Raw genomic sequence first — 26274 nt, forward strand, 5'->3', positions numbered from 1 at the left:
TAATTGTTTTGGCAACTTAAGATTTACATGATCCGGACACGAGCGTCGGGCGAGTTAACAATTTCTCAATTTCGGACTAAAAATATAATTATTCTGTTAAGATACCTATTTCATACTTCTGATTTTAAATATAACTGATGAGCATCATGGAAAAATTACTAACATTCATAGAAAATAAATTTGTTTGTCAAAAACATGATAAAGTTAAGAGAAGCCAGTACTTCCGTGAAAAATTGAAGTAAATTATATTTGTAAACATTTTGATAAATACAAAAGTGCAGGTAGTGAGAATCGAAAACGTATCCTTCCGGCTATGAAGCCGAAGCGCTAATGTCTCAGCTACCGGGCAATTGTGGAAGTGATTTTCGCCAAACTCTGTATGGTTTGTGGCGAATATTTCAAAGTAGATTTTCTCGAAAATGGCGAAAAAGTGCATTCTACTGATCTGGCAAATCAATACTTAGTTAATGAGCTTTTAATGAAAAAATTATGAACCGAAACTAAAATTTACCATTGGCGGTCTCCTCTTGTTAGGTGGCCTTATCAGTATCATCACATGCAGATAAGGGGTTCAGCTTTGATCAGAATAATGTCTTATCATCTCTCCTGATTCATTCACTCGTTTACCCTGGCAAAAGCAGGATTATTCTGTTTTGAAAGTTACGCCACTGATAGGAGGAGTGGTTTGCCATCGCGAGGGTCGTAAGGAGGGAGACACGCCGGTTGCACTTGCCCCTTGGCCCATTCCCCATTGTTCGACCTCGACTAGACCCGCAAACTGAACCGATCAGGCCCCGGATATACGCGTTCGGAAACGGTTGCTTCAAATAGAATCTGATTTTCTTCAGCATCAGTCGAACCGCCAAATAGTGCCCAATAGTGTTGCGAATCTTCATAATCAAAGTTTTAATTCTAGCCAGTTCTCATCACCGATTAGGTCCTTCAAATTTAACAATTGAATTTGAATCGGCCCAATCATGGTTGCCGGTACGAAAATGGTAAGCCGCGCGTCAGTCGAAAATTGCAAGCATTTTTTGTCTTGGCGAGTTTTATTTATTTTCAGAACATTCATTCTTTGGTGCATTTTTAATCATTTACAAAAATTATATTGTGATTTGAGCTTGTGTGAGATGAGTTTGGAGGGGGGGGGGGGCAACTATGAATTTGAATTTACGGTGCTTTTTTAATGATTTCATTTTGAGAGATGTGATTTGAGTTTATGTTCTTGTTTCTCTGTGATTAAAAGTCATTTTTGTGTTTTTTTTTTTGAAGATAAACGTGAGGGTGACGACTATGGACGCCGAGCTGGAGTTTGCGATCCAGCCGGCGACCACCGGAAAGCAGCTTTTTGATCAAGTAGTGAAGACCATTGGACTTAGGGAGGTTTGGTTCTTTGGACTTCAATACACCGATGTCAAGGGAGATCTTACCTGGATCAAACTCTACAAGAAGGTAAGAATTTTATATGAAAATTGCAGACTTAATTGGTATATTGCGTGAGTAAAAGAGAAAAATTATTTTGGGTTCCTCACCGAGGAAGGTTTACATGCTTCAGCTTACATTTTTTAATTTAAAGTTACACCAAAAACTGGTTCAGAGATGAATATAACATGATTTAAGTGTTCACCATTTTCAAAAATGCAGTTGCGAAAACGTAATCTTACTTCTATAATTAGCAATGAGGAATCTGATAAGTGTTCTTATCATTTTTTTATATGGTCAGCATTTCATGACTGACAAACAGAACTCGTTTAAACATTCTTTTGTAATCGCATTTCATCAAAATCATTTTTCTTCAAGATTTTGTAGGATAGGTCGAAATATGTTCTAGAAAATATGCTTCATTCTTTAAAGTTAATTAGTTACGTTGTAATTTGTTTGTGCACATGTTTCTAAAAATAGCAGTATTTATAGATTAAAAATGTTTTAAATCTTTATAATGTTAAATTTTTCGATTTATATCGCTTATTTGAGATTATATTCATCGTCGACTGCTTTGAAAGTCAAGCTGCTAAATTTGGCATATTCATCTAGATGTATTATTTGTAGGTTTTGTACGGTTTAATTTAAATTTTATAACCTTATATATTTGTATTACAACGAGTAAAACTGTACAATTTGGAATTTTCAATTTGAAAATATTCACAATTTAGAAAATTGTAAGTATTTTTATTTCTTTAATCTTGAATGTTGTTTAGGTCCTGTAGAACTGAATAATTTTCAGCCTTAAAGTTGTTCTCGTACCAAAAATCAGATGACGGAATAAAAGTTTTCCTATGATTTCAAGAATCAAAATAATAATACTGATGATCTGTTCCAAATAAAAAACATTATTTTGATTGAAATGACTTTTTAAACTTACAAAAAAATTTATTATAACAATGTCTTTGTAACTTTATTTTTACTTATTATTTCTTCTTAATAATTTTTGAAAAATGGTTGCATTTTATTGGATGATGACTTATTTTTTCGGGGTAAATATTCTCTACAACTCTGTTTTAAATTTTTAAAGTAAATTTTTCTATGGCTGAAATCTTTAAAACAATGTTTTAAAAGAAAACCTTTTTTTAAACAAATAACTATATTTTAAGATTATTTGCTTATTTAAAAAATGGAAACAGTAAAGTTGTAAGAAATGTTTTCCTCGAAAAATAAAACCATGCCTGATTAAAATTCAACAATTTTTAAAAATTGACAAGATTTGGCAGTAGGAAAAATTTAAAGTAAAAAAACTGTTACAATAATTATTTTTTAACTTTAAAACAGTTGCAAAGTCTATAATTTTAAATTTGATTAAAAGCTTTAATTTGAAATTGTGAAAAATCACAAGCTCTTGTTGAGTTTTGTAGAATTTCAATTTGAAATTGTTATATTTTATCCTTACCACTTAACTGAGAAAAGTGTTTGCTTGATTTAAACAATACTTATTCTTGTATTGAAACAATTTTGTTTGATTTGAACAAATGTTGTTTGTATTGTTTAAATCAAATAATCTGCTTTAAAAGTTTTTGTTTGTTTGGACCAAAGAATAATTTTTCTCAGTGTTGACGGTAGTAATTAATTTTATTAGCTGAAGTAAAAGTTGGTTATTTGCAGAATGTAGATTTATCTGTGAACATTCCTTCTATAAACGATATTTTATTTGCGACTATTAATCAAAGAGGAACTGCCGTGAAGATTAAATGCGATTTAAGTATGCTCAAATTGATTAATTATCGCCAGAAATGAATTATCCAATTGTGCTTCATGCTCTACTACTTTATTGTTGGGCATTGTTCAGCATTCAACGGGATTTAATTCATATCAGAAACTAGTATTTACTCGAGATGTAAAATGTATATTATTTTAAAGCATCCACTCGACTGGAAATCCTAGAAAGCCTGGAGTTGTCAGAACTCAGGACAAGGAATTAATAAATTGATTCAAATCATTCTTTTCTAAACTTTGAATCTTCTCCAATTCGAATGGCTGTGAAATTGGAAGATACTTACGATATTTTGAATACTGAATCCAATATTTGAATCTTGTTTTCAGCTACCTGTCGAACAATCATCTTCAATCGCGATTTCTTTTCTCATCGCAAACTAGATCGTTTCTTTTGAATTTCCGATTGCCGATTTAAGATACTTTGCATGATTTAGAAGTTTATAGTAAAATTTCGAGAAAGCTATTCAACGATTTGAAGAATTTGTTGCTATATTGTCGGTGAAGTGTTCAATCGCACATCGTAGCAAGATGGAAACAGGTCTGAGTATACCGTTGGAAAACACAGTAACCCAGTCGTGCAACTAAACATTCCAGACGCTCAAAACCGTTGCAAAACGACACTATAGATGAAAAAAAGTACAGAAAACGTCGTCTACATCGACGCCTTGAGCCACGTAAACTCGTTTTCTTCATTAAAAATTGCTTCCACGTTGATGTAGTTGAAACTGAGTTTGATGTCCATGTCCAGCCTTGTGAAATTTGCAATCCTCTTTACAAAAACGCGTTTCTGCAATTTTTTATCCTTGGAACGAAGGGTCAAATATATTTACATAACGCATCCAAGTGATGTATCGAGTATTTGTATTTTCTCACATTTCCTTGGAGAGTCCAAGAAAGGATTTTCCTCTTCGTTGATTATTCTAGAGACTAGACTGTAGCTAAAATTTAAAATTTATTATTTAAGAGGGAGTCTTTTGATCTTTACGTGATACATTTTTCCGGTCGACAATTTTACATAACCCGCTGTTATTTTAAAACGGTTATTATAGATCGACGTGCGTCATTGATTGAAAGGACGAGTAAGAAAATCTTGCACAGTCGAGTTCGGGGACTTATGCTGTCATGCTGATAAAAAAAAATGTCTGTGGCGATGACGATATTCTGATGTCACCGACTTTCGTGGTGCTCCAGGCATCTTTCCAAACCTCCCCAAATGTTTAGTAGCAGAAGCGAGTTCTTCAAACTCACAGCTTGTACTCAACGTCATATGCTGGTCGGGGAATAGTTTAATGTGTCCGTGAAGCAAAATGACGAGAATGAGTCGCTCGCTGAATAGGAAACTGCCATTTTTAATGTGTTATCTTGCGCTGATGATAAATCAAATCATTATTAAGCTCCCTCATCAAGAGTTGAGAATTACATTTTTCGACAACTCTGATTCAATTTGAATAAAAATGGATTGAATTTGATTTGTTTTACAACATTGTGTTCTTGTTGACCAATTTATTTTGTGAAAAGCTTTTTCAGATTTAACAATATTTGTTTTTCAATACCTAAACATCCTCAACAAAAAATTGAGATAAATTCCAGATGTATCGCTACTTAACCAGGGCGTTTACATGACTGGGAAATCGGAAAAACTGGGGAAACATTGCCGGTAATATGCAAATTGAAAGTGGTTTCATATATTTTATTACTCTAATCCTGAATTGGAACAGTGAATTTGTGAATAAATTATCATTCTTACTGGAAATAGGAAATTTAAAAAATTCACTTAAAGAATTACAATTATCCTGACTTGGAACAGGGAATTTTCGTTAAGAATCATAATTCTAAGTTGCGGCATGAAATTTCAGTAAATAAATATAATTTTGAGTTTTAGATAAAAAGTTTCCGTGTAAAATTACGATTTTGACTTTTGAACAGGGAATTTCGTAAAAAATTATAATTTGGACTTTGGGATTTACAATTTCCGCAAAGAATTATAATTTGACTTGGAGCATGGAATTTTTGACATAGAACGGCAATTTTGGAAAAGAATTTTTATTCTGATTTAGAAGAAGGGAATTAAAAAAATACCCCTTCCAAGTTAAAATTCGTTATAATATGTAACTGTCCTCTTCTACATTTTGTGAAAAGGAAGTTATGTTATTTATAAAATATACTAGAACAATTTGTAAATCAATAAAATTCTGACTTAAAACAGGGAATTTTAGAAAATAATTTTAATTCTGATTCAGAATAAGCAATTTAAAAAAGATCCCTGTTCAAATTCCGAATTGTAATTCTTTTGGTTAAAAATTATCTGATGTTCCAACTCGGAATTATAATTCTTTTCCAAAATTCCCTTTTCCAAATCAGAAATCTTTTAAGATTTCTTGATATCATTAAAAAACTATCCTCGGATAGACCGACTTTAAACTATTTCAAATCGAAATCCTTAAAAGATAAACAATTATTATAAATTAAACACGTTCAAAATTGAATAAATCATAAATAAAGCTTTTTCAGTTTCTAAAGTCTCAATAGATGAACAATTTCTTCAGTTATTAACGGCTAATATTGCAGAGCATACTTCATTTTTAGTTTGGTAAGCTGCAATTTCAATTTTTTCATTTTGTAAGTAGTAATAAGATTAGAATCCAAATTTTAATTTTTTTAATGTTTAAGTCATGATTTAATTATTAATTTTATATTATTTAAAATTTTCAAAATCAATTGAAGTTTTTCATTATAGAAAATGTTCTAATTTAAAAATTAATAGTGTTAACTCTTAGGCATAAGATTTTTCCGGATCTATCAATCAATTTAAATGTGACTTGATAGCAGATATCACATGAAATTTGTACAATTTAAAAAATTTTAAATCTTTGTCTAAGAAATATTCAATTAATAAAATTTGGAAAGCCTCTAAAGAGCTTAATTTTGAGGGTTTGAACTGTAATATTGTTTTATATTGAAAACTTGAATTGCAAGCATTCTCAACAATCGGTATTTCAACAGATTTCGTGGAATTTTATGGGGTCTCTGATTTCAAAGATTTCAATTTTTGTAACGGAATTTTACACTATTTGAGAAATTCGTAGAATTTCAAAACGAATTAAATATTTCCATATGATTATAAGAAATTTCTATAGATTTCAAGGGATTAAAAAATATATCGAAGATTTAAAGGACTTTGCGGAATTTCACTTGATTTAAATCTTCATCGTTTCGTAAGGAATTTTTAAAGATATATATTTCAATATTTTATTACGGGGTTTTATCAATTTCAAGGGCTTTCCAAGAATTTCGTAGGATTTCAGGAAATTTCAAAGAATTTTAAAATGGTATCCAGAATTTCAAAGATTTCAAGGTGTATTTCAACGGGTTTGTAGAGAACTTAGGGAATAAATGAAATGATATTCTAAAAATTACCCCTAGATGTAATATTGGAAAATTCCATGACACTATTTTTCTACTATTTTTAGAATCTTTGATACTTTAGACACTGTATTAAAATTCTCAAATGAGGACGAGGCCTCCGATTAGAAAAATGTATTTTTTAAGATTCTGAAGTTTCGATTGCCTAATCCCGAATCTTATAAATATAAAAATATACATTTTTCAATAATGCTTTGATTTTTTACAGTGTACATTATTGAATTTATTATTCTAAAACACTGCCTAGTTTTGTTTCAGTTAGAATTCTAAATCTTTAAATTTTGAAAGACTACAAAGTGGAAATATGTTGAATCAATTATTTTATTATCGGGGGGTGTCCGCTTTAAATTACACAATAGTTCGATTGGATTCCAATGACAGTTTTTTTCTTCAGAACCTAGATTTATAGATGTGGTCCAGCTTGAGAAAATTTACCAAATTTAACTAAACTTTCATTTCCTTAGAAATTACAAGAAAACAAATTGTTTAGAATTGTCTAACGTTCTATTAAACAAGAAGCTGGCTGGTGTTGATTCTGAGGGTTCTTAGGTTGATCAGCTTTCACCGACGAGTATGAATCAAGACGCGCCTTCACCTTGACATAGTCTCTTGCGGATGACGTTTGCTTATTTCGGCCCTGGCCATTTTCACAATTCTTCAGTTCTATGACCACAATCTTGAAAACCCTATCACAAGGAAGTCCCTGTTTAGAATTTCGGCTTAGTCTTTGAATTTCAAGTTTGAAGGGGAAACTAACGTTGGGTTGGGTTTTAGGAAACAGGTGGTCAACAGGTGACGCCAGTTCCGAATGGCCGGATGAATAACGGACTTTCAAGGCACCCAAGTGTGAGATAATTGTTATGGAAACTTTATGAAGAATGAAGATCAATTATTATACAACTTCCACTTGCACTTGTTTCAATATCATTAATGCGATAATGGATTCATTTATTATAGATCTATCCTTTATTTCTTTAACGGAGCGTATGTGTCAGAAGTAGAAAAAAATGAAAAACTTTGGCGTTTTTCTTTTAATTTGCATCTTCTTGTTTATATTATTCAAATTTGTATTCAATTTAAAAAGTTGTAACATTTCTGCAGCAATAAAAAGTTGCATCAATGTCTTATCTGGTTTAAAAGCGGCTTTTCGTTTTATTTGAATGACCATTGAGTGCACTAGAATGGTAATAATCCATTGGTAGTATTCAGTATCTGCAGAACGTATCAGTATTTTATCGGACATAGTATTTTCTCTAATCTATAGCTCTCTGTAAACTGTATTAGAATTGTAGTGGCTACTTCCTTCCGTATAAAATACCTTTTTAAAAAAGATACGAAACGGTCTTTCTTATTTGCAACTTCGGAAAGATAAATGGATAGGTCTTCCAATAACTGTAGCTTATATATTCTTGCTCTAATAGAATCTAATTTTTTTTTATCGAGTTTGAATATATCAAACTTCATTAGAATTTGGAATCTGAATTTTTATCATAGTGGGTGGCAACTTGTCGGGAAAAGCCGGAAAATTAGGGAAAAGTCAGGGATTTTTAAGTAAAAAATTTGGTACGAGCAAGGAAATTTCTATAAGAAGCAACTGTCATAAATAATCCGTATAATCAGACACTTTTAATCACTTTTTAAAACGAACAAATTACTTTAGTCACTTTTCTGAATATATTTCAATAATTTGAAAGTATTTTAAAAGATTAAAAATGGTTTAGGGCATTTAAAAGTATTCCATGCATTTTCAAGAAATTTATACCTGTTTAAAGAATTTTCGAGGATTTGAATGATTTTAATGGATCTAAAGAAATGCGACTTTAAAGTATTGAATAGAATTTTTGAATACATGGAAGTATTTTATAGGACCTATTGCTGTTTTAAAGAGTTTCACGTAATTTTAAAGAGTCCGAAAAATTCCAAGAAATTTCAAAATATTTCCAAACATTTTGAATGTATCAGGGTATTCAAAAAGATTCCAAATCATTTTCAAGCCATTAAAAAAATTTCCAGGAATATCCAAGGATTTTAATAATTTTAAGGGATTGTAAATATTTTCATGCGGAGTTAAAGAATTTACTAGACTTTCGGAAGATGTGGAATGATTTTATAGAACCTCAGACTGTAAGGTCTTAACAGTATTTTTTAAGATTCCAAACAATTTTATCAGACTTCCGAGGATTTTAATGATTTTAACGGATTTTAAAAGCTCTAAAGTGATTTAAGTAAATTTTCCAAGATTCCAGAAAATATCAGTTTTCATGTATTTTCGTAGAATTTTACCAAATTTAAATGGTTTTCAAAAAATTTATTCAGAAGAATAGAGAGATTCCGTTTGAGGATTGGAAATATTTTAGGCTTTTTATTAATTCCAGAAAATGTTCAAGAGTTTAAAAAAATTGCAAATTATTCTGAAATATTTGTAAGATTTTAGGATAGTTTTCATGGGGTTGGAAAAGGTTGAAGAGATTTGAAAAGATTTAGAAGGATTTCAAATATATTAATGCATTTTAAAAGGTTCCAAGGAATTTTATTATATATTTCAATAATTTAAAGGGATATCAAGGGTTGAAATATTTTCGGGTATTTTAACGATTTCAAGGCATTTTCAAGAGATTTCGTAAATTTCAATGTATTCCAAAAGATTTAAATGATTTTAAGAGCTTAAAAGAAAATTTCTAATGCGCATGTAAACAATTTCATACAATTTCGGATATCTTCCAGGATTTCAGGAAATATCATATTTTATAGAATTTCACGAGATTTTATATTATATTAAAAGATTTCAAAAAATTTATTCACAAGAAGTGAGGGGTTTCGTAGAGTTTCAAAGATTAGAAGAGATCTTTGAAAATATTTGATCATGAATTCTTCGAAATTGACTGAATTCTATTTAATTATATTTATTTAAATTTCCTTCGATATTCCTAAACTTATTTCGAACTTACAAAATGTAATGAATTTTCTTTTGTTTTCAATTCCCTTGACTTTAAGTCGCCTTGAATTTTTATAGATATTATCGAAATCATTGGATGTTTTAATTTTATACAATTTATTTGATTTATTTTGGATTTAACTTGAATTCTTTAGAAATCTTATGAATTCATGCTGAATTTGTTAAGTCCCTGTTTCATTAAAACCCTGTCTTAATTAAAAAATAGCACTGACTAATGTTACGGGATTTTCCATAAAACTAACCGGTCTGGTATATCGCAAGGGCTTGTATTACTGAATTTTCCGTAAAATTAGCTCTGAATGAGCTGAAAAAGGGGTTACTCTTACGGGAAATTCCGTAACGATGTACAGTTCATTAAAAAATGTTGTTTTCAGACTTTAGTATAAAAGGAAATTTTGTATGCATTCTTAATAATTCTGTTGACCTCGACTTACCTTATTTAAAAAGATGAAATATGGTGTATTGATTGCCTAGCCTAGAAGAATTCTTTTCTTAGCACTGTAGTCTAGAGTTTAGAAGCCTTTGTCCTTGATCTTCTCTACCTGCTCCGAATTTTGCCTCCAGGGACCTTTCCTACCTTTAGGAAACACCTTGTACAGTAGTAGACTTCGAAACTAGAAAATTATATTTAAATTTGAAAAAAAAATTGAAGAAAAGATTCTTTCCAAGCAGCCTGAAAGTGCGATAACAAGGGTGGTGAAAAAGGAGGTGAAAAAGAAAGTTCGAAAGTTGAAAGGCTTCTCTGATTCTGACTCTGACGACGACGAATATGATGGCAATTTGGTAAGCAGAGGATATCATTTTCTCATTTCCTCTGAGTCTTATCACTTCCTGGTTATATTTTAATATTTTACTACTTTTAGTTCAATATAAAAAATGGACTATGTTATTAGGTTAATTATTTTAATATTTAAAAGCATATTAGTGTGAGACAACAATTAATTTTTTAAAAACATAATTTATATTTAAAAGAAATTAGTATTTAAACTACGTTAAATAAATTATATTTAGTTGAAGCTTTATCTCTTCGTTGAAAATTAATTTGACCATTTGGTTGCTAATTCATTTTATAGGTTGAAAATGCATTTATTTTGTTATGTTGTAAGTCGTATATTTATCTTGAAAGTCCAACTATTTGGTTTAAAAAAGCAACTGTGTAGTCCAAAAAAAGTTTTTTTTTTAAATTCGACTATTTGTTTGAAAATTTATCTGTTTGGGTTGTACAGTTAACTGCTTTCTAAAACATTCAAATTTTTAGCTTGAAAACTTAACTCTTTTGTTAAAAACTCATATTTTTTCTTGCAAACTCACCTTATTTTCCCGATTTTGAGTGCAGTTTGAGCTGTGAAGTCTGAAATCAGTTTTACAATCGTTTACATTATATATTTCATCTTGGAGTTCAATAATAATTGATAATTATTAACATGAACGCTTAAAATACATTAGGAAATAAATAATTTCAAACTGTGAAAGCTGGGAAATAGTCTAGATTTTTTTTAAAAGTTTGAGTGGCCATCCTGTTGATAATTTTGCTCTAAAAAAATTACAATAATTGACCAATAAATTTTTAATTTTCAAAACTCTTTCAACATAATTTTACGAATGAAGTTATTTTCTTCTGGAATTTTAAACGACAATTTGTGCTGTTTTGCTCTTAGTTTCTCGGCTTTAATTTTCAAATTAATGGACAACACGTGTGCTCCCTTTGCTCGATAATACGTGGTTTAGTGGCATGCTCTGTACTTTACTAAGATTACAGTTCGTGTGTTATGCAAATTGAGTCTGCTTACCTATAACCATTTTTAGAGCACAATAAACGACAAAAGCGTGCGAGTTTAGGGTTTTTAAATTTACATTTTGTAAGTGAAAGTAGCCATTTAAAATCCATTAGCTCGGAATAATTCCATTTTTTTCTGAACGGCTCATATTTACTGGGTAGAAATCTATGTTTAGAAACAAATTACATTCCAATCTTTTAACTAAAATAAATAATATTAAAAATAAATATTTAATAAATCTAGAAGAAAAAAAATTATGTGACAGAACTTAAATCTTATCTTCTGACTCGAATAATATAGAAAAAAAGGCAAAAGTCTATATTTGCTCGCGTGCATCGTTCAAAACTCGTGACAGGTTCCAGCGATTGTGCTTCATTTACGTCATGAAAACTCAAATTGAAATCTACAATACCTGTGAATCATCGCAAACAAACGCCTCCAATTTTGTTTTGTTTTGTCAATTTTAACCAATGATTTAATAATGTCAAAGTTTAAAACCAAAACGTAAGTTTTATTTTTGTGAATGTCAATCTATTTACGAATTAATAATAAACCAGTATTTAAATTACTTCCTGTGTAAAAACAGAAAAATATCCTATGTAAAATTGTAATTTTAAAGTGGCCAGAACGTAATTGTGCAATTCATGAAATAAAGTAACAATTAAAGTCTGGTAATTAATTTTTATCTATAAAAATTAGCAATTCAGATTGAGAGATCAATTGAATTTTTTGCCTTTTATTCGAGTTTTTATCTTCTCATCAATAAGAAACAAGAAAAAAATGAATACAGGGCAAAAAATTCAGCGTGTGAAGATTTTTTGTATGAATCATTTTCAGTATGTAAACCAATTTTGGAAGATGACAGTTGAAATTCCATAGGCTATTATCTCTTCCATTATTTAATTGTTACTCTATTACTCTGGACTTTAATCATACATTTCGCAGCACTCTTAACATTGATAAGCAGAAAAAGCTTGACGCATACGCCTTCAAAGACCGTTAAACTATATTTAAAGGGTGAATGATGTAAGTGATACAAATCATTCTCTTTGTCTGAGTTAACTGGGCACTTTTCATGCGGGCGACTTAAATTCGTCTTGTGAATCTAGAAATGTATCTAACAAATTTTGTTTGAATAAAAGTTGATCGGAATAAAGCGTCGCTAATCGTATTTTAAATCTTTTTTTAGACTCCGAGATTCGGAATGGAGAGCGTTTTATTATGAACATAATGTTATTTAAAGTTGCGAGAGACCTCTGAAAAATTATCCGATATTTTAAACCCCTCAGGCCTCTAAAAGACGAAATCTTTCTTCTATTCCCCTCTTTTCTCCTTAAAATTTTATTTGTTTATTTTCAAGAAACTTCCCTTTTTCTGTTTTTGATTATAATGCGAACTAAAATAATAGAGCCAAGTGAGACAAGCCAACCATTTTTTATGGAAAGGTAATTCTTTTTGCTTGAAAACTTTATTATTATATTTTTGCTTCAGTTTTCATATCTTTTGGTTAAAAATGAATTTTTTAGTTGATAATTCAACTGTCTTCTAAAAAATGGTCTTTTTGGGTTGGACATCTTTCAAATAGTGTCATTACACTCCTTAGTCTTCTTATTTGTTGGAGAGGTATACTATTATATTTTTAGTTTATCATTCATCTCTTGTGGTTCAAGATTCTACTATTTGGTTGAAACTTTAAGAATTTTGAAAATGTATCGTTTTTGTTTAAATTCAACTGTTCTTGATTTAAAATTAAAATCCATCTTGGTTTAAAATTCAACTAATTGGTGAAAATTTATCTCTTGGCTGAAGATTCAACTATGTATTGGGTTAAAAATTCAACTATTATGTTGTAAATTACATATTTTTCTACTAGAAATCTTATAAATTTATAGCCTTTCACATTGAATTCAATATGCTGCCTATGATTGTTTTATTTAAAAGAATTTATTCCCGTATTTTCGTGAAAAATTATCCTTTTACTACTGTTTCGAGTCTAAAGTGACGTCAGAAGTGAAATCTAGGAAATCTAAAATGCCCATAAAATAGCATTTGTACTGTTCTCACAGTGACCTTCTCTTGTGCAATTCAATGTCCTTTAGAAAAATCACTTGTTATACAATGGCGATAATTATCCGTTCAGAGGCGAAAATCATTTTTCAGTTGCGATAAAGTAACTGCAGAATCCTAGTGTGGCGCGATTATGTAAAGTCCACAGTTCGTTGGAGAACGCACCTGTGACCAACCAGTCGTTCCATTCCAAACTCTCGAGGTCGAATCTAACTGTTTATCCTGAACGATCTCGAGAAAAGTATATGAAAAGAATTTTTGGATTGTAAATATTCTTGAATTTTTACGTCTTGGAAACAACCGTAACAACAATGGTATTAATAATGGAAAAAAGCTTTTCCGTTTCGACTTCGAGGACCCATTCTCTCATCAGGTAGCCTTCAATGTAACGAAGAATAAAAGGAAGACCAAGAAGCTTCGTGCGAAATTGTCATAAAACATCAAGTTAGCAGTTCACGCAGATATCCGTTGGAATAGACGAAAATAATAAAACCATGGTCTTCTATGCTCATAGGTCAAGAGAAAATGTGTAAAAAAATGTCAATTTATAGAAAACGGCATACTTAAAATACTAATCTTAAGGTGAAGGCGGAGGGTAGACACTCCATCTTCCTGGGTTATTTTAATTTTAATTGTTTTTTACCGGTTCTTAACTAATTACTACTTATGATGCTATGTTCCGACTTTTTGTATATTTCAACCGTTTTCAAAAATTTAAAGATTTTTACACATCTTCTCTTGACCTGTGAGCACATAACACCATCTATTTATAATTTTTGCCAATTATAACGACTATCTGCATAAACTGTTAACTTCATGTTTTACGACAATTTCACACCAAGCTTCTCGGTCTTTTTTATTCTTCGTTATGTTGAAGGCTATTTGATAAGGAAATAGTTCCGATTCTGGAAGGTTCTACTATCAAGAAAAGCATTAATTTGAACCTTTTAAAGGTCTAGTCTTCAATGAATCTAATACTCTCAAAATGAGAGCAAAAAGGAAAGTATTGATAATCAAAATACAAAATTCGGAAATAATTCAATTAAAAAATTAGCAAAGGAATCAAACCTAGAATATTATATAGAAAGGAGATCAGGCTTGCAATGGGGAATATCCCTCAGGAGAAATGCCTTTATTCGACAATGGAGAAAGATTTCTCACGAATAATAGATATGCAAAACAAAGAATTCATAAGAGAACTCCAGTGGTTATCCGCGGAGCATAGGCGACAACTTCCCATGAATTCCCATTGTTATACCGGTTTTTCTACCCACACGATCTCGAAAGGCTGACCACCTAAAGATTCTCCCACAGGTAATATAGACATGTTCAAGAATCCTGAATAGGCCCTTAAAAAAGGACCATAAATAAAGTATCATACAAAAAGAAGGCATATAAAAGTTACTTCTGTGAAATTGCTTAATTTATTAGCAGCATGTTAGCAGCATATCTACCTGATTGGGAAATCGTAAAACCGGGAATTTTGTTCACCGGGAAATAGCCGAGAACTTATTCAGGGTCCGGCATTTTTCTTCATAATTTACTGATATGCAAATTTAAAGTGGAAATTTAAAGTGGAATTTCAGTCAGTTTACACGAATAATTAGAATTTTTACTTTAGGGCAGGATATTTTCTAAAAGAAAGATTGTCCTGAGATATAACTGGAAATTTCTGTATTAAGTTGTAATTTGTCTTGGAACAGGACATTTTTTACATGGATCAGAAATTTATGAAAAGGATATTTATTCTGATTTTGAAGACGGGAATTAAAAAAATCCCTTTTCCTAATCAGAATTCTTCATAATTGAAAACTTCCCTCTTCTGAATTTTGGAAAAGGAGAGTTAGTATATTTCTGCATTATAATAGAAAATTTTGTAAATAAATATAATTCAAATTCGGAACAGCAATTTTGGGAGTGAATTTTAATCGTGACTTTTTTATAGGAAATTTTCTAACAGAATTATCATTCTAAGTTTGGGCGGGTAATAAATTAATTAAATATGTACAAAAATTCCCCCAAGGAATTATATTAACTCTATAAAAGGTAATTTTTTACATGGAACGGGAAATTTTGAAAAATAATTTTAAGTCTCATTTTTAAAAAGGAAATTTTCAAAAACAAAATCTATTCCAAATGAGAATTCGTGAAATTTTGAAAATTCCTTGTCAAATCAAAATTTGCAAAAAATTAAAATTAAAAATTTGTCAGAATTTGAAACTTCACTCTCAAATTTTATAAAAAGGGAGTCATTATATTTCTGAATTATAATAGAAATTCTTGTATATGATTATAATTTTGACTTGGAACAGGAAATTCTTGAAAATAAATGTAGTTGTGACATCGAACTTTGAATTCACATATTCTAAATTATATATATAATTTAGAACATGGGTTTCCTATAAAAAATTGTAATATTCACTTTAGAATAGGTATTTTCCATCAAGCATTATAATTTTCACTTTGAAACAGTAAATTGCCGTAAATAATTATAATTCAGACTTTGATATATATATATATATATATATATATAATATTTAAACTTTAGGGCAAGGAGTTTTCCTAAAGAATTATTGTTTGAATAGGAACAGATGTTTGTTCAAATAAAAAAGGAATTTTAGAAAATAAGTTTAATTCTGATCCAGAAAAAGGACATTTAAAAAAATTCCTATTCAAATTCAGAATTATAATTATTTGCCAAATTCTCCGTTCCAAACAAGAATTGTATTTCTTTTATAAAATTCCCTAATTCAAAATGCATGGACATAAAAGAAGCTAGAGAAGAATGCCAGGACAGGAAAGTATGGCGGCAAATAGTTAATAAAAAGAGTGTCAGTAGAGGGAATGTCGCCTGAAACAAAGACCTTGGCTATTAATGGACCCAAGTGGGGAACCTTACATAACGGCTTCGTGAGGTTCTTCGCTTGGGGTGATTGCTAGAGAGATTGATCAGCAACCTGGGTTGGAGCAGTGTTGCGGAACGATCGTGTTATTTACTTAAATAGCACGAGAATTCTGGATCAATCTGAAAAATCTCTATCCCTTCCACACACTACTCCTTTCCCCTGCCGAGTGAGTCACGCCTACCCCGAAAGAGAAATGGCTTAATGGTGTAATAATAAAAAAAAAGTCAGGAATCTCGAGAATCTTTTAAATGTTTAGAAATTTCTTAAAAACTTTAAAAATTGTTTGAAGCGTCCAAATCTTTTGAACTGTTTTAATTTGATCTATCGAGTAGACACCCTAATTATTAAGACTCTTGCTATTGTTTTTATTATATCAAATAATTCGAGATTAAATCAAAAATTAAATTATGTAAATAAAAAATGGAGTCCAAAACTCGTTTCTAGTTATTTTTTGTTTCGAATCTAATTGAAAAATAGAAAAGGCCGGGCTCAGAAATTGAGACTTAAGTTAAGGACGATGATTATAAAATTATGAAACATAGAGAAAGTAAAATTGAGTTTTCTCCCTTGATAAAATAACAAAAATCGATATCGATGGTGATGACATTTAAGGGGATATTACGTGGAACGGAAATTATTACGTCTTTTATGCATAACCGATGTATTACTACAAATGCTGGATTTAAGTATTATTATAATAATGGGCATGTTACGTTATAGCTTCATCGCGACAGGTCTCAAAAGAACTTAATTTAACAATATGCTATGTCGAGCACTAACCTGATTTTTTTAGACATTATTAAAATACCTTTCCATTAACGGAATTTACACCCATCAATACTTTTCCTTGAAAATTCCAACGACTAAGAAGAAACTGTTTGAGACAACTAAATCTTTAAGTACCATTTATTTTCAGACGTTTATTTTCCTCTTTCAACATCCATTCAGATGAAGAATGAATACAAGTCCTCAAACTTGTGCAATTTTGATTATTTTTAAATACAAAATTTACAGGGTCGACATAAACCTGGGAAATAACGGTGAATTAATTTTTTTATAGTGAATTCTTTACATTCCTACAATTTTGAAAGATTTCAGATTGCCATGGGGGACTTAGAACATTTTCAAATTCAACCGCATCAAAGTTTTTCTTTTAAATATATATAAATAGTTACTTTGCCTTAAATATGAAATATTTATTAGTAAAAACTTCAATAAAGTCTTTTAAGTTAATAGAGGCCGGTAAACAGTTTTAAAATTTCAATTTAAAGCGTTGAACATCATTTGAAGTTTAAAGGGATTAAAATTACAAAAAATTCTAATTTATTCGAATTTGAAACGTTTACTATTTTACAGTTTCCAGATTAGTTTTAAAAATAATTTGGAATTCAAGGTCTTCTAGATCAGGAGATACAAAAAAATCATAAAATTATATAATTTTCTATTATAATAAGTCTTAAGTAAAAATGCCCAATTTTAAAGCCGTTTAATTTGTGTTGATTACATTTTTCTTGAAATTGAATAGAAAAGGTTTTTTAATAAATCAGCTGAAAACTTTTTTTCCTCATTTAAATTTTAAGGAAATAAATTCCAACTCGTGAATAAATTCCTAACGTTTCTCGAGGAAAGACTTATCAATGAATATAGTTACGGCCGATTCGGTCGTAGAATAGATCGGCATAGCTTTGTTACCCGTGACTGAATTATCCACGTGCAATTATTATAGAGCGTTGTGTCGTGTGGTGAATGACCTTTAATTAAGCGAATTTTCAGTCTGCAAAATTTGCCTTTATTTAATATCGTTAAGAAAATAATTAAACGAGATCGAGGATAAACTGCTTTAGATTTTACATAAGATTTATCAAAACTTATGATGAATATTATACATACAATTAATTTTTAACAAATGCTTTAAGTTGTAATCTTCTGTAATTAAAATTTAAAAAAAGTCATATTTGAATCAATTTTGTTATTAGCTCCCTTGAAAACTAAAGTAAACTGTAGCTATCAATGCTTTTTGGCAGCTGGAGATTAAGAAAGTAAAATTTTCTCTTTTAAAGTTAAAATTAATGTATAAGATGCTCTAAAAAGCTGAAAACTAGTTTGAAAATCTCCAGAGAAAAAAATCCGTAATTGCTTCTAGAATATTCATTATTCTTTTAAGTCTGAGCCTAACAAATTTAAATCAGTGCATGCAACATTTTTTAAAAGCGACCGACTTTCTAATCACTAAACTCTTCAAATTTAGGGATTTGTCCTTTTTTTAAGGAATATAGATTTTAAAAATTAACAATTAACGGAAAGTGTTCCCAAAGCTTTAAAACAAAATAGGAGATAAGATAAACATTTTTTTCTGGTCTCCAATTACCACTTACCGAATACTAGGTCAGATAGCAAGTTCATGTAAAATGATAACTTCAAATCGTTTTACCAGTTTTGCTCAAATGATATTTTCCGAGCCTCGCTTGATAATTGTTTATTAGTCACTATGCGAGTTTAAAAATATATATGCATACTATACGTGTATAAAAATTATGAATATAGATCTAAGTTCGTTCCATGTACGTTTATCTTAACTGAAAATTAATTGCTTTTTGGGAAGCGGAAGCCAAATCAAAATTACGTAAATGATTCACCTTGTCTGATAAACAATTCATCTTGTTATTTTTTTTCCTGATGTAATGTCTTTTTTTTCCTGATAAACATTTTCTAAATTTCTTGAATCTCCCAAGTAATGTTGTTGAAGATAAACGTGCAGCAAATAAAAAGAATTCTAAATGATTTTTTCCGCATATCTTAACTATCGTATTTCCCTTCTTTGAAACGCATGCACTTCACAATACTAACAACTGGAAGGGTGGACTTTCATTCCTATCTAGGGTAAGATTATTAATTCATAATACATGAAAATTCAAGTTTCCAACTTGATAATTAGTGTGCAAATATGCATAAAAATTTGTATTAGAAATACAATTCGAATGCGAAATTCTCATTCTTCAATAGATTTTTCTAAATCTTTTTCAATATTTTCGGATGTCTATTTTTTCTACTTCAATAATCAAAACGCTGATGTAAAATAATTGCAGGTGGTTCCTTTCAAGCATCGAAAAGTCATCAATGTAAGACCAAAAAGATTAATCGGTGTTTGTATCACAAAAAAAGTTTTAAAAAATACACGATCAGAATTGGTAGAAAAGATTAGACCAGTTTATTTTACTGGACTTAGCGATAACAAAAATTGCCTATTCTGACTTTTTTTTACAAGTTTCCTGTAATTATTTTTTAACTAATAGACAACTCAAAACTCAAAAGTACCTCAAGTAATGATTGTCTTATGTAAGTGTCATTATTAGGTAATATCGAGACTCTTTTCTGATTTAAAATGTATGTTAAATAGAATGCAAATAGAGTACAAAATTTAATTAAAACATATAGGTTATTGCAGTATATATCGGAAAGTGCTGACTTTATTAAAATTATTGAATGCAATTTTTTGTGACCTGTCTCTCTTTAAGTAACCAGGAAACTGTCCGCAACTAAAAAAGCTGGTCAGTCTCGTATATGAATGCTTTTTTTCCTATAACGCATGTTATTTTTCATAATATCTTCCTTCCGTCAGGTTATTATTATCAATCACGTTACGCAACTAAATACGGCTTATTAATAATTATGGAAAATCATGCCACTAGCATTGAACTGCAGCATCAAGTCAAGGCGAGGCTCGAGAAGTCCAGCAGGTGGTAGTTTTTGTCAAGCGAGCCAGCTTCTTTTTGAATTTTTTATGAAAACTCGACACTATTTTTGTTTCACGAGACTTAATCTGTTCAATTAAAATTTTGCTATCAAATTTCTGTGGAGAAAAAAGAGTTCAGGCTTCATTAATCGTATCAGATGTATTATAAAGAGGTTTTAATTGTTTCCGTAAATGTAACTTTTAGATGGAAAGAAATTTTGTTTACACAAAACATACTAGTCAATATTTAATTTAAATTGTCATTATTCTTTTGACAAATTGTGTTTGTGGGTTGATCAAATAGAGGAATAATAATATACACCTACGGAAGGATTTACGAAAGGAAGTAGACGTGACGTATATTTATTTTCTCTGAAAATACTTTGATGACTATTTTAGTTTCATTGCACTTCTATTTTCGAAGTTTACGACACTGACAGAAAAATTATTTTTGTCTTTCTGTACCTCGAAGAAAAAAGCAAGCAAATAAGTGAATGATTTTTATTTGAAATCTAGTTTCAATTTCAAAGATTGTTAATGGTTTCATTTGATCATTAGGAGCGCTTGATGTTGAAAAGTTTGGTGGTTTTTCGCATGCTGAGATGTTATGTTTAAATGTTATGACACACTGCGTGAAACATATAAAACTATATACACATCTTAATTTCAGTCACGTATTTATCCGATTTATAGGAAGAAAAAAAAGTTGGAATGGAGAAGTAACACGAGGATTAATGTTTGTTCTCGATTTTCAGGTGCTCAATCAAGAGGTAAAAAAGGAGAACCCACTTCAATTCAAATTTCGTGCCAAGTTCTATCCCGAGGATGTTTCAGAGGAACTCATCCAGGACATCACTCTGCGCCTCTTCTATCTTCAGGTAGAAATCAATTTTTTTCTTAATATTTTCCGCAGTGAGAAATATAATTCTATAAGGTTCTAGATGCTTTTAATTTTTTGGAATAGGAATCATGCCACCTGATAAATCATATGAAAATGGCTCTGTTTTTATTTAATTAATCTTTTATCTCTTTTTCTAATTAAGATGACTTTGCCATTAGTATTTCAAAGAGATAAAATTCATTGAACACTCCCCTTTAAAAATTTTAAACTATTTTTTTCTGTGACTCATTCAGCAGCGATTATAAATGGATATTACATTATTCATGAACATAAGTTTGGATAGAAAATTATTAATTAAAATAAACATTAAAAAAATATATATTTTACATTTTTGATCCATTGTTTATCCTTATTTATATATTATTTATTTTGAGGCATTTTAATATATATTTCACATGCTAAGAACTGTATTTCTTCTTTTAATTTAAGTTTATAAAATCTCGTTATCACTGAAAGTGAAAAATTAATAAGCTACGATCTTTAGGTTGTAAAACTTCAGTGTCCCCTTATATCAATATAAAATTCACAAAAACTGACACGCTTGCACTCCCTGCAGCCATTAGCATGTGCACTGAATAAAGTTAATGTCAACTGAGGCTTTTAGTCTAAATCTGATAATTTCTGCACAGAATAATTTATTGGAATTATTGTAAAAACAGATTCACAAGTTCGTAATTATTGAATTTAGAAATAAATGTTTGTATTAATTATAATATATTACAAAATTATTTTATTTGAATCTCTTTAATTTTTGTTTAATCTGCATTGTTCCTATTCCAATGTATTACTTTATAATGCACATGTGTTAAAGCTTGTTAAGATGTTTTATTAATATATTTAAATCGTTTAAAGAGATTTTAAAGGATGTTAAAGATATTCGGATATTAAAAAAAATCAGTATATTTCAAGAGTTTTAAACGATTTTAGTGTATTCAAAAAGATTCAAATGCATTTTCAAGATTTTAAAAAAGTTCGAAGTTTTTAAAGATTTTAAGGCATTTGTTATTTATTTAAATAATTTGAATGATTTTCAAAGAATCACAAATATTGTAGGGCATTTTAAATAATTCCAACACCTGTGCAAAAGATTTAAAAAATTTCCTATAATTTCGGAAGATTTAGAACGATTTTACATGACCTTTTTACAAGACTTTTTGAAAAATTAATTTATAATATTTAAATGGATATTTTAAGGTTACGGAGCATTTCGTTTATTTTAAAGGATTTTTAAAGCTTTTAATGTATGTGAACACATTTTCAAGAATTTCGGGAAATACCATAAGATTTGATAGAATTTCATGGTGTTTTACAATATTTTAATGGATTTCAAAGAATTTATTATTCACTCGAACTCACTTTGATTTCTTAAGGTTTCGAAGATTTTAAGAGATTTTCAAATATTTTTGCAATTTATTTGAATTCATTTGGAATTCACCATAAATTTCTTTATTTTTTGTTTAATTCATGCTAAAGTATTTTAAGCTCACCTTGGATTATTTTCATTAATTTCATCAATTTCTTTTGAATTCTCTTAAATTTCTCTTATTATCCTTAAATTCCTCTAAATTCAATGCAATTTTACTAAAATTAATCGAAATTTTCTGATTAATTTTTTTTGTTCAATTTATTTAAATTAATTTGCATTTAACTTTTTGGATAAGAAATTTTTTGTCTTTTTTCGATTTCAGTGGATTACTTTTCCACTTTTTTGCAAATAAATTAGATTGTGAGCAGCCCTGAGAATATTAAATACAAAATGTATACCTTTAAATTTAAAATGGGCTTATCCAACGTTTAAAAGATTCAATATTAAAAATGTTTCGAGATTAGAATTTTGTTCTTTAAATAATAATGACCAGAGAAAATGAAAAATTAGTCAGGGAAAAGTGAGGGAATTTTGAAAAAGGAAGTTTCACGGCCAGTCTGAAATAGGGAATTTCTAATTAAATAAGGAGAGGCAGTCAAGAAATTTGAGTAGAAACTAATGTACTATTTTCCAGGTGAAAAATGCCATACTCACAGACGAGATTTATTGTCCACCTGAGACTTCCGTGCTTCTTGCCTCGTATGCAGTGCAAGCTAGATACAATGACTACAATAAGGGAATCCACACTGCTGGATTCCTGGCGAACGATCGTCTGCTTCCGCAGCGTGTCATGGACCAACATAAGATGAGCAAAGAGGAATGGGAAACCTCGATTACTAATTGGTGGCAGGAACATCGTGGCATGATTCGCGAGGATGCGATGATGGAATATTTGAAAATTGCTCAAGTGAGTATTTTTTTTTAACTCAGATTTTTCAGTTTTCCAATTCTACTTCTTATCAATTCGAGTAAAATCAATTAATTCGAATATTGCCTTAGGATTTGGAAATGTACGGAGTGAACTACTTTGAGATCCGCAACAAAAAGGGAACCGAACTCTGGTTGGGAGTCGACGCTCTTGGCTTGAACATCTACGAAAAGGACGACAAACTCACGCCGAAAATCGGTTTTCCCTGGTCCGAGATTCGAAACATTTCCTTCAATGACAGGAAGTTCATAATCAAACCGATTGACAAAAAAGCGCCAGACTTTGTTTTCTTCGCACCCAGGGTCAAGATCAACAAGAGGATCCTGGCTCTCTGCATGGGAAATCACGAATTGTATATGCGAAGACGCAAACCTGACACGATCGACGTCCAACAGATGAAGGTAATGAAAGTTTAATCTTTTGCGAATTAAATTGAGAACGGAAACCGAAAAAAAGGTCCGGGAATTTTGTTCATCTGGAAAATATCCCGGGAATTTGATTCAGTATCCGTTACTTTTTCTCTCGATTGTACTAAAATACAAATTTTTTTTATAGGTATGTTAGGTAATTTTTTTTTTTTTTAAATTGTAGACCTGCTTTTTCGTAAGTATTGATAAGACTTTTGGACCCGGCAAACCTGGGATTGTCAGGGAATTTTTTAGATAATGTGCTGATTTTTTTTAATTGCAATATTACACTTAATGACAATGATTCTTCATTGGTTAAAGTAGCTTTATGTTAATGTATTGAACTATTTGGTTGAATATTCGGTTTTTGTTGGAAATCAATTTTTTTAAAATTAAATTAAACTATTTTGTTTTTGGTAAAAAAATTGATATTTTTTAGTTTAAAATTCAAGTATCTGGTTGAAAATTCATGAATTTCGTTTGAAAAATCGTTCTTTTTGGTGGAATTTCTTTACTTTTTGATAAAATTTTTATCTTCTTTCGTTGAAATATCAACTAATACATTGTTGGTTCCAAATTCATCTTTTTTTTAGTAAAGATTTAATTACTTGGTTGAGAGTTACTCTTATGTTTAAAATTAATTTTTTGTTAAAGATTCATCATTTTAATTAACAGTTCATCTTCTTGGTTGGAAAATGAGCTATTTGGTTGGAAACTCGTTTTTCCTTTGGCTGAAAATAAATTTTCGTTTACTGAAAATTTTAAATTTAAATTTATTGGCAATTGCAACGTTAACAATTTTTTTAAGCTTGTTTGTTTTTTGTTGTTGAAAATTAATTTTTTTACTGAAAATATAACTATTTAATATTTGGTTGAAAAAATATGTTTTTAAATTAAAAATTCATAATTTTATTTAAAAATTCATGTTTTTTGTTTCAAACTCAACTATTCGAGTTGAAGATTCATCATTTTAGTTGAAAAGTCATCACTTTCTTTGAAAATGTAACTTTTTTTTTTAATTAGTTAATTTTTGTTGAAAATTAGTTTCTTTACTAAAAAATGCAACTACTGCAATTGAAAATTACATCTTTTAAGTTGAAATTTCATCCCTTTGATTAAACATCAATTTTTCACTGATAATTTGAATATTCAATTTTTGGTTGGCAATTAATCTTTTTAATTGAAAATTCATGCATTTTTCTATAAAATTTGTCTTCTTTGGTAAACATTCATCTTCATTGTTGAAAATCGATCTTTTTGTTTAAAATTTAGCTATTTCATTTCTGGTTGAAAATTGACCTTTTTTTATTTTAGAATTTTAACTATTTGGTTGAAAGTTTGTCTTGTCGTATTTAATAATGCAAATATTTCTTTGAAAATTCATGTATTTTTTTGAAAATTATTCTTCCTGCTTGAAAATGTATCGTCTTGTTTAAAAATTCATTTTATTGCTTAGAAAATCTGGGCTTGCAATGAAATATTTATCATTTTAGTAATTAATCCATCTTTTTGGTTGAAAATAAAACTGCTTAGTTAAAATTCAAAGTAAATATGTCTTTTTATTGGGGGGAAATATAATTTGTTCAACTGAAAATTTAACTATTCCATTTTTGGTTGAAAACTGATATTTTTCAGTTTAAAATTCAGCTATTTGTTTGAAACTTTATATTTTTCAAATGAAAATTCGACTGTTTGATTGAGAATTAATGTTATTTTTAAATCGTTTTTTATTGTAGAAAATTAATCTTTTTGGCTGAAAATTTAAATATATGATTGAAAATTCATCTGTCTTTTTGAAAATCGACATTTCTACTTGAAAACTTAGGTATTTGAAGCGGTTCCAATTAATTTTATTTTTTCAATCTATACTACTAAAATATTCAAGAATATCTTGTAATATTCATTGAATTCCTAGAAACTAAAAAAAACATTATTTATAATGACCTGGCGAAAAATTATACATGGAAAAAACTTCAAATACTTGCAAAAAATCTGGAATTGTCAGGTAATGTTTTTCCATGATTTGAGTAGACAGTCTGTCAATTATTTTCACTTACATAAGGACTTACAGATTTGTTATCTCTATCACAATTTAATCCCGTTTGTTTATGTTTCGGAAAAATCTCGACTTTGTTTGGATATTGTCAGGATGCATCACTAATTTGAAAGGATTTTAAGAGATTTTGAAGTATTGAAAATACGTCACGGGATTTTAAGAGATACCGAAGTATTTTTACGAATTTCGAAGGATTTTAGGGAATTTTATTAATATTTCGAAGATTTATAGGGATTTTGAAGGCATTTTATAAGATGTAACAAGATTACACTGTATTTTTAAAAAATTGAATGTTTTTAAAGAGATTCAAGTGGGTTTTGATAACTTTATGGGATTTCAAAGGATTTTATGAGAAATAAACATTTGATGGTATATCTGCGGATTTTAGATGATTTCATCAAAGTTCAAAAGATTTAACAGACTTTCCAAGGATTTTCGAATATTGGAAATAGTGAGAAAACACTATGCAATATTTTATTAAATGATGAGAGAATTGAACAAGTTGATAAGTTCGTATACCTTGGTAGCTTATTTACTAGGGACGGG

At 29.5% G+C, this 26274-nt stretch overlaps 1 protein-coding gene across 3 annotated transcripts in view; it reads left to right on the top strand.

The window, feature by feature from the left end:
- The window catches only part of LOC117168929 (moesin/ezrin/radixin homolog 1), a 54649-nt gene that overhangs the window by 15472 nt on the left and 12903 nt on the right, over nucleotides 1-26274 (top strand). For 2 of the 3 annotated variants that reach the window (XM_033354912.1, XM_033354914.1), the window contains exons 3-6: nucleotides 1273-1452; nucleotides 20826-20948; nucleotides 22972-23244; nucleotides 23337-23666. In XM_033354912.1, coding sequence (XP_033210803.1) covers nucleotides 1273-1452; nucleotides 20826-20948; nucleotides 22972-23244; nucleotides 23337-23666 — 906 coding nt within the window. Of the gene's footprint in view, nucleotides 1-977; nucleotides 999-1272; nucleotides 1453-20825; nucleotides 20949-22971; nucleotides 23245-23336; nucleotides 23667-26274 lie in introns of those variants that run through there. The other variant, XM_033354911.1, reaches the window with a different exon arrangement.

Source organism: Belonocnema kinseyi, chromosome 3, assembly GCF_010883055.1.
Source record: "Belonocnema kinseyi isolate 2016_QV_RU_SX_M_011 chromosome 3, B_treatae_v1, whole genome shotgun sequence".
Taxonomy (NCBI): Eukaryota; Metazoa; Arthropoda; class Insecta; order Hymenoptera; family Cynipidae; genus Belonocnema; species Belonocnema kinseyi.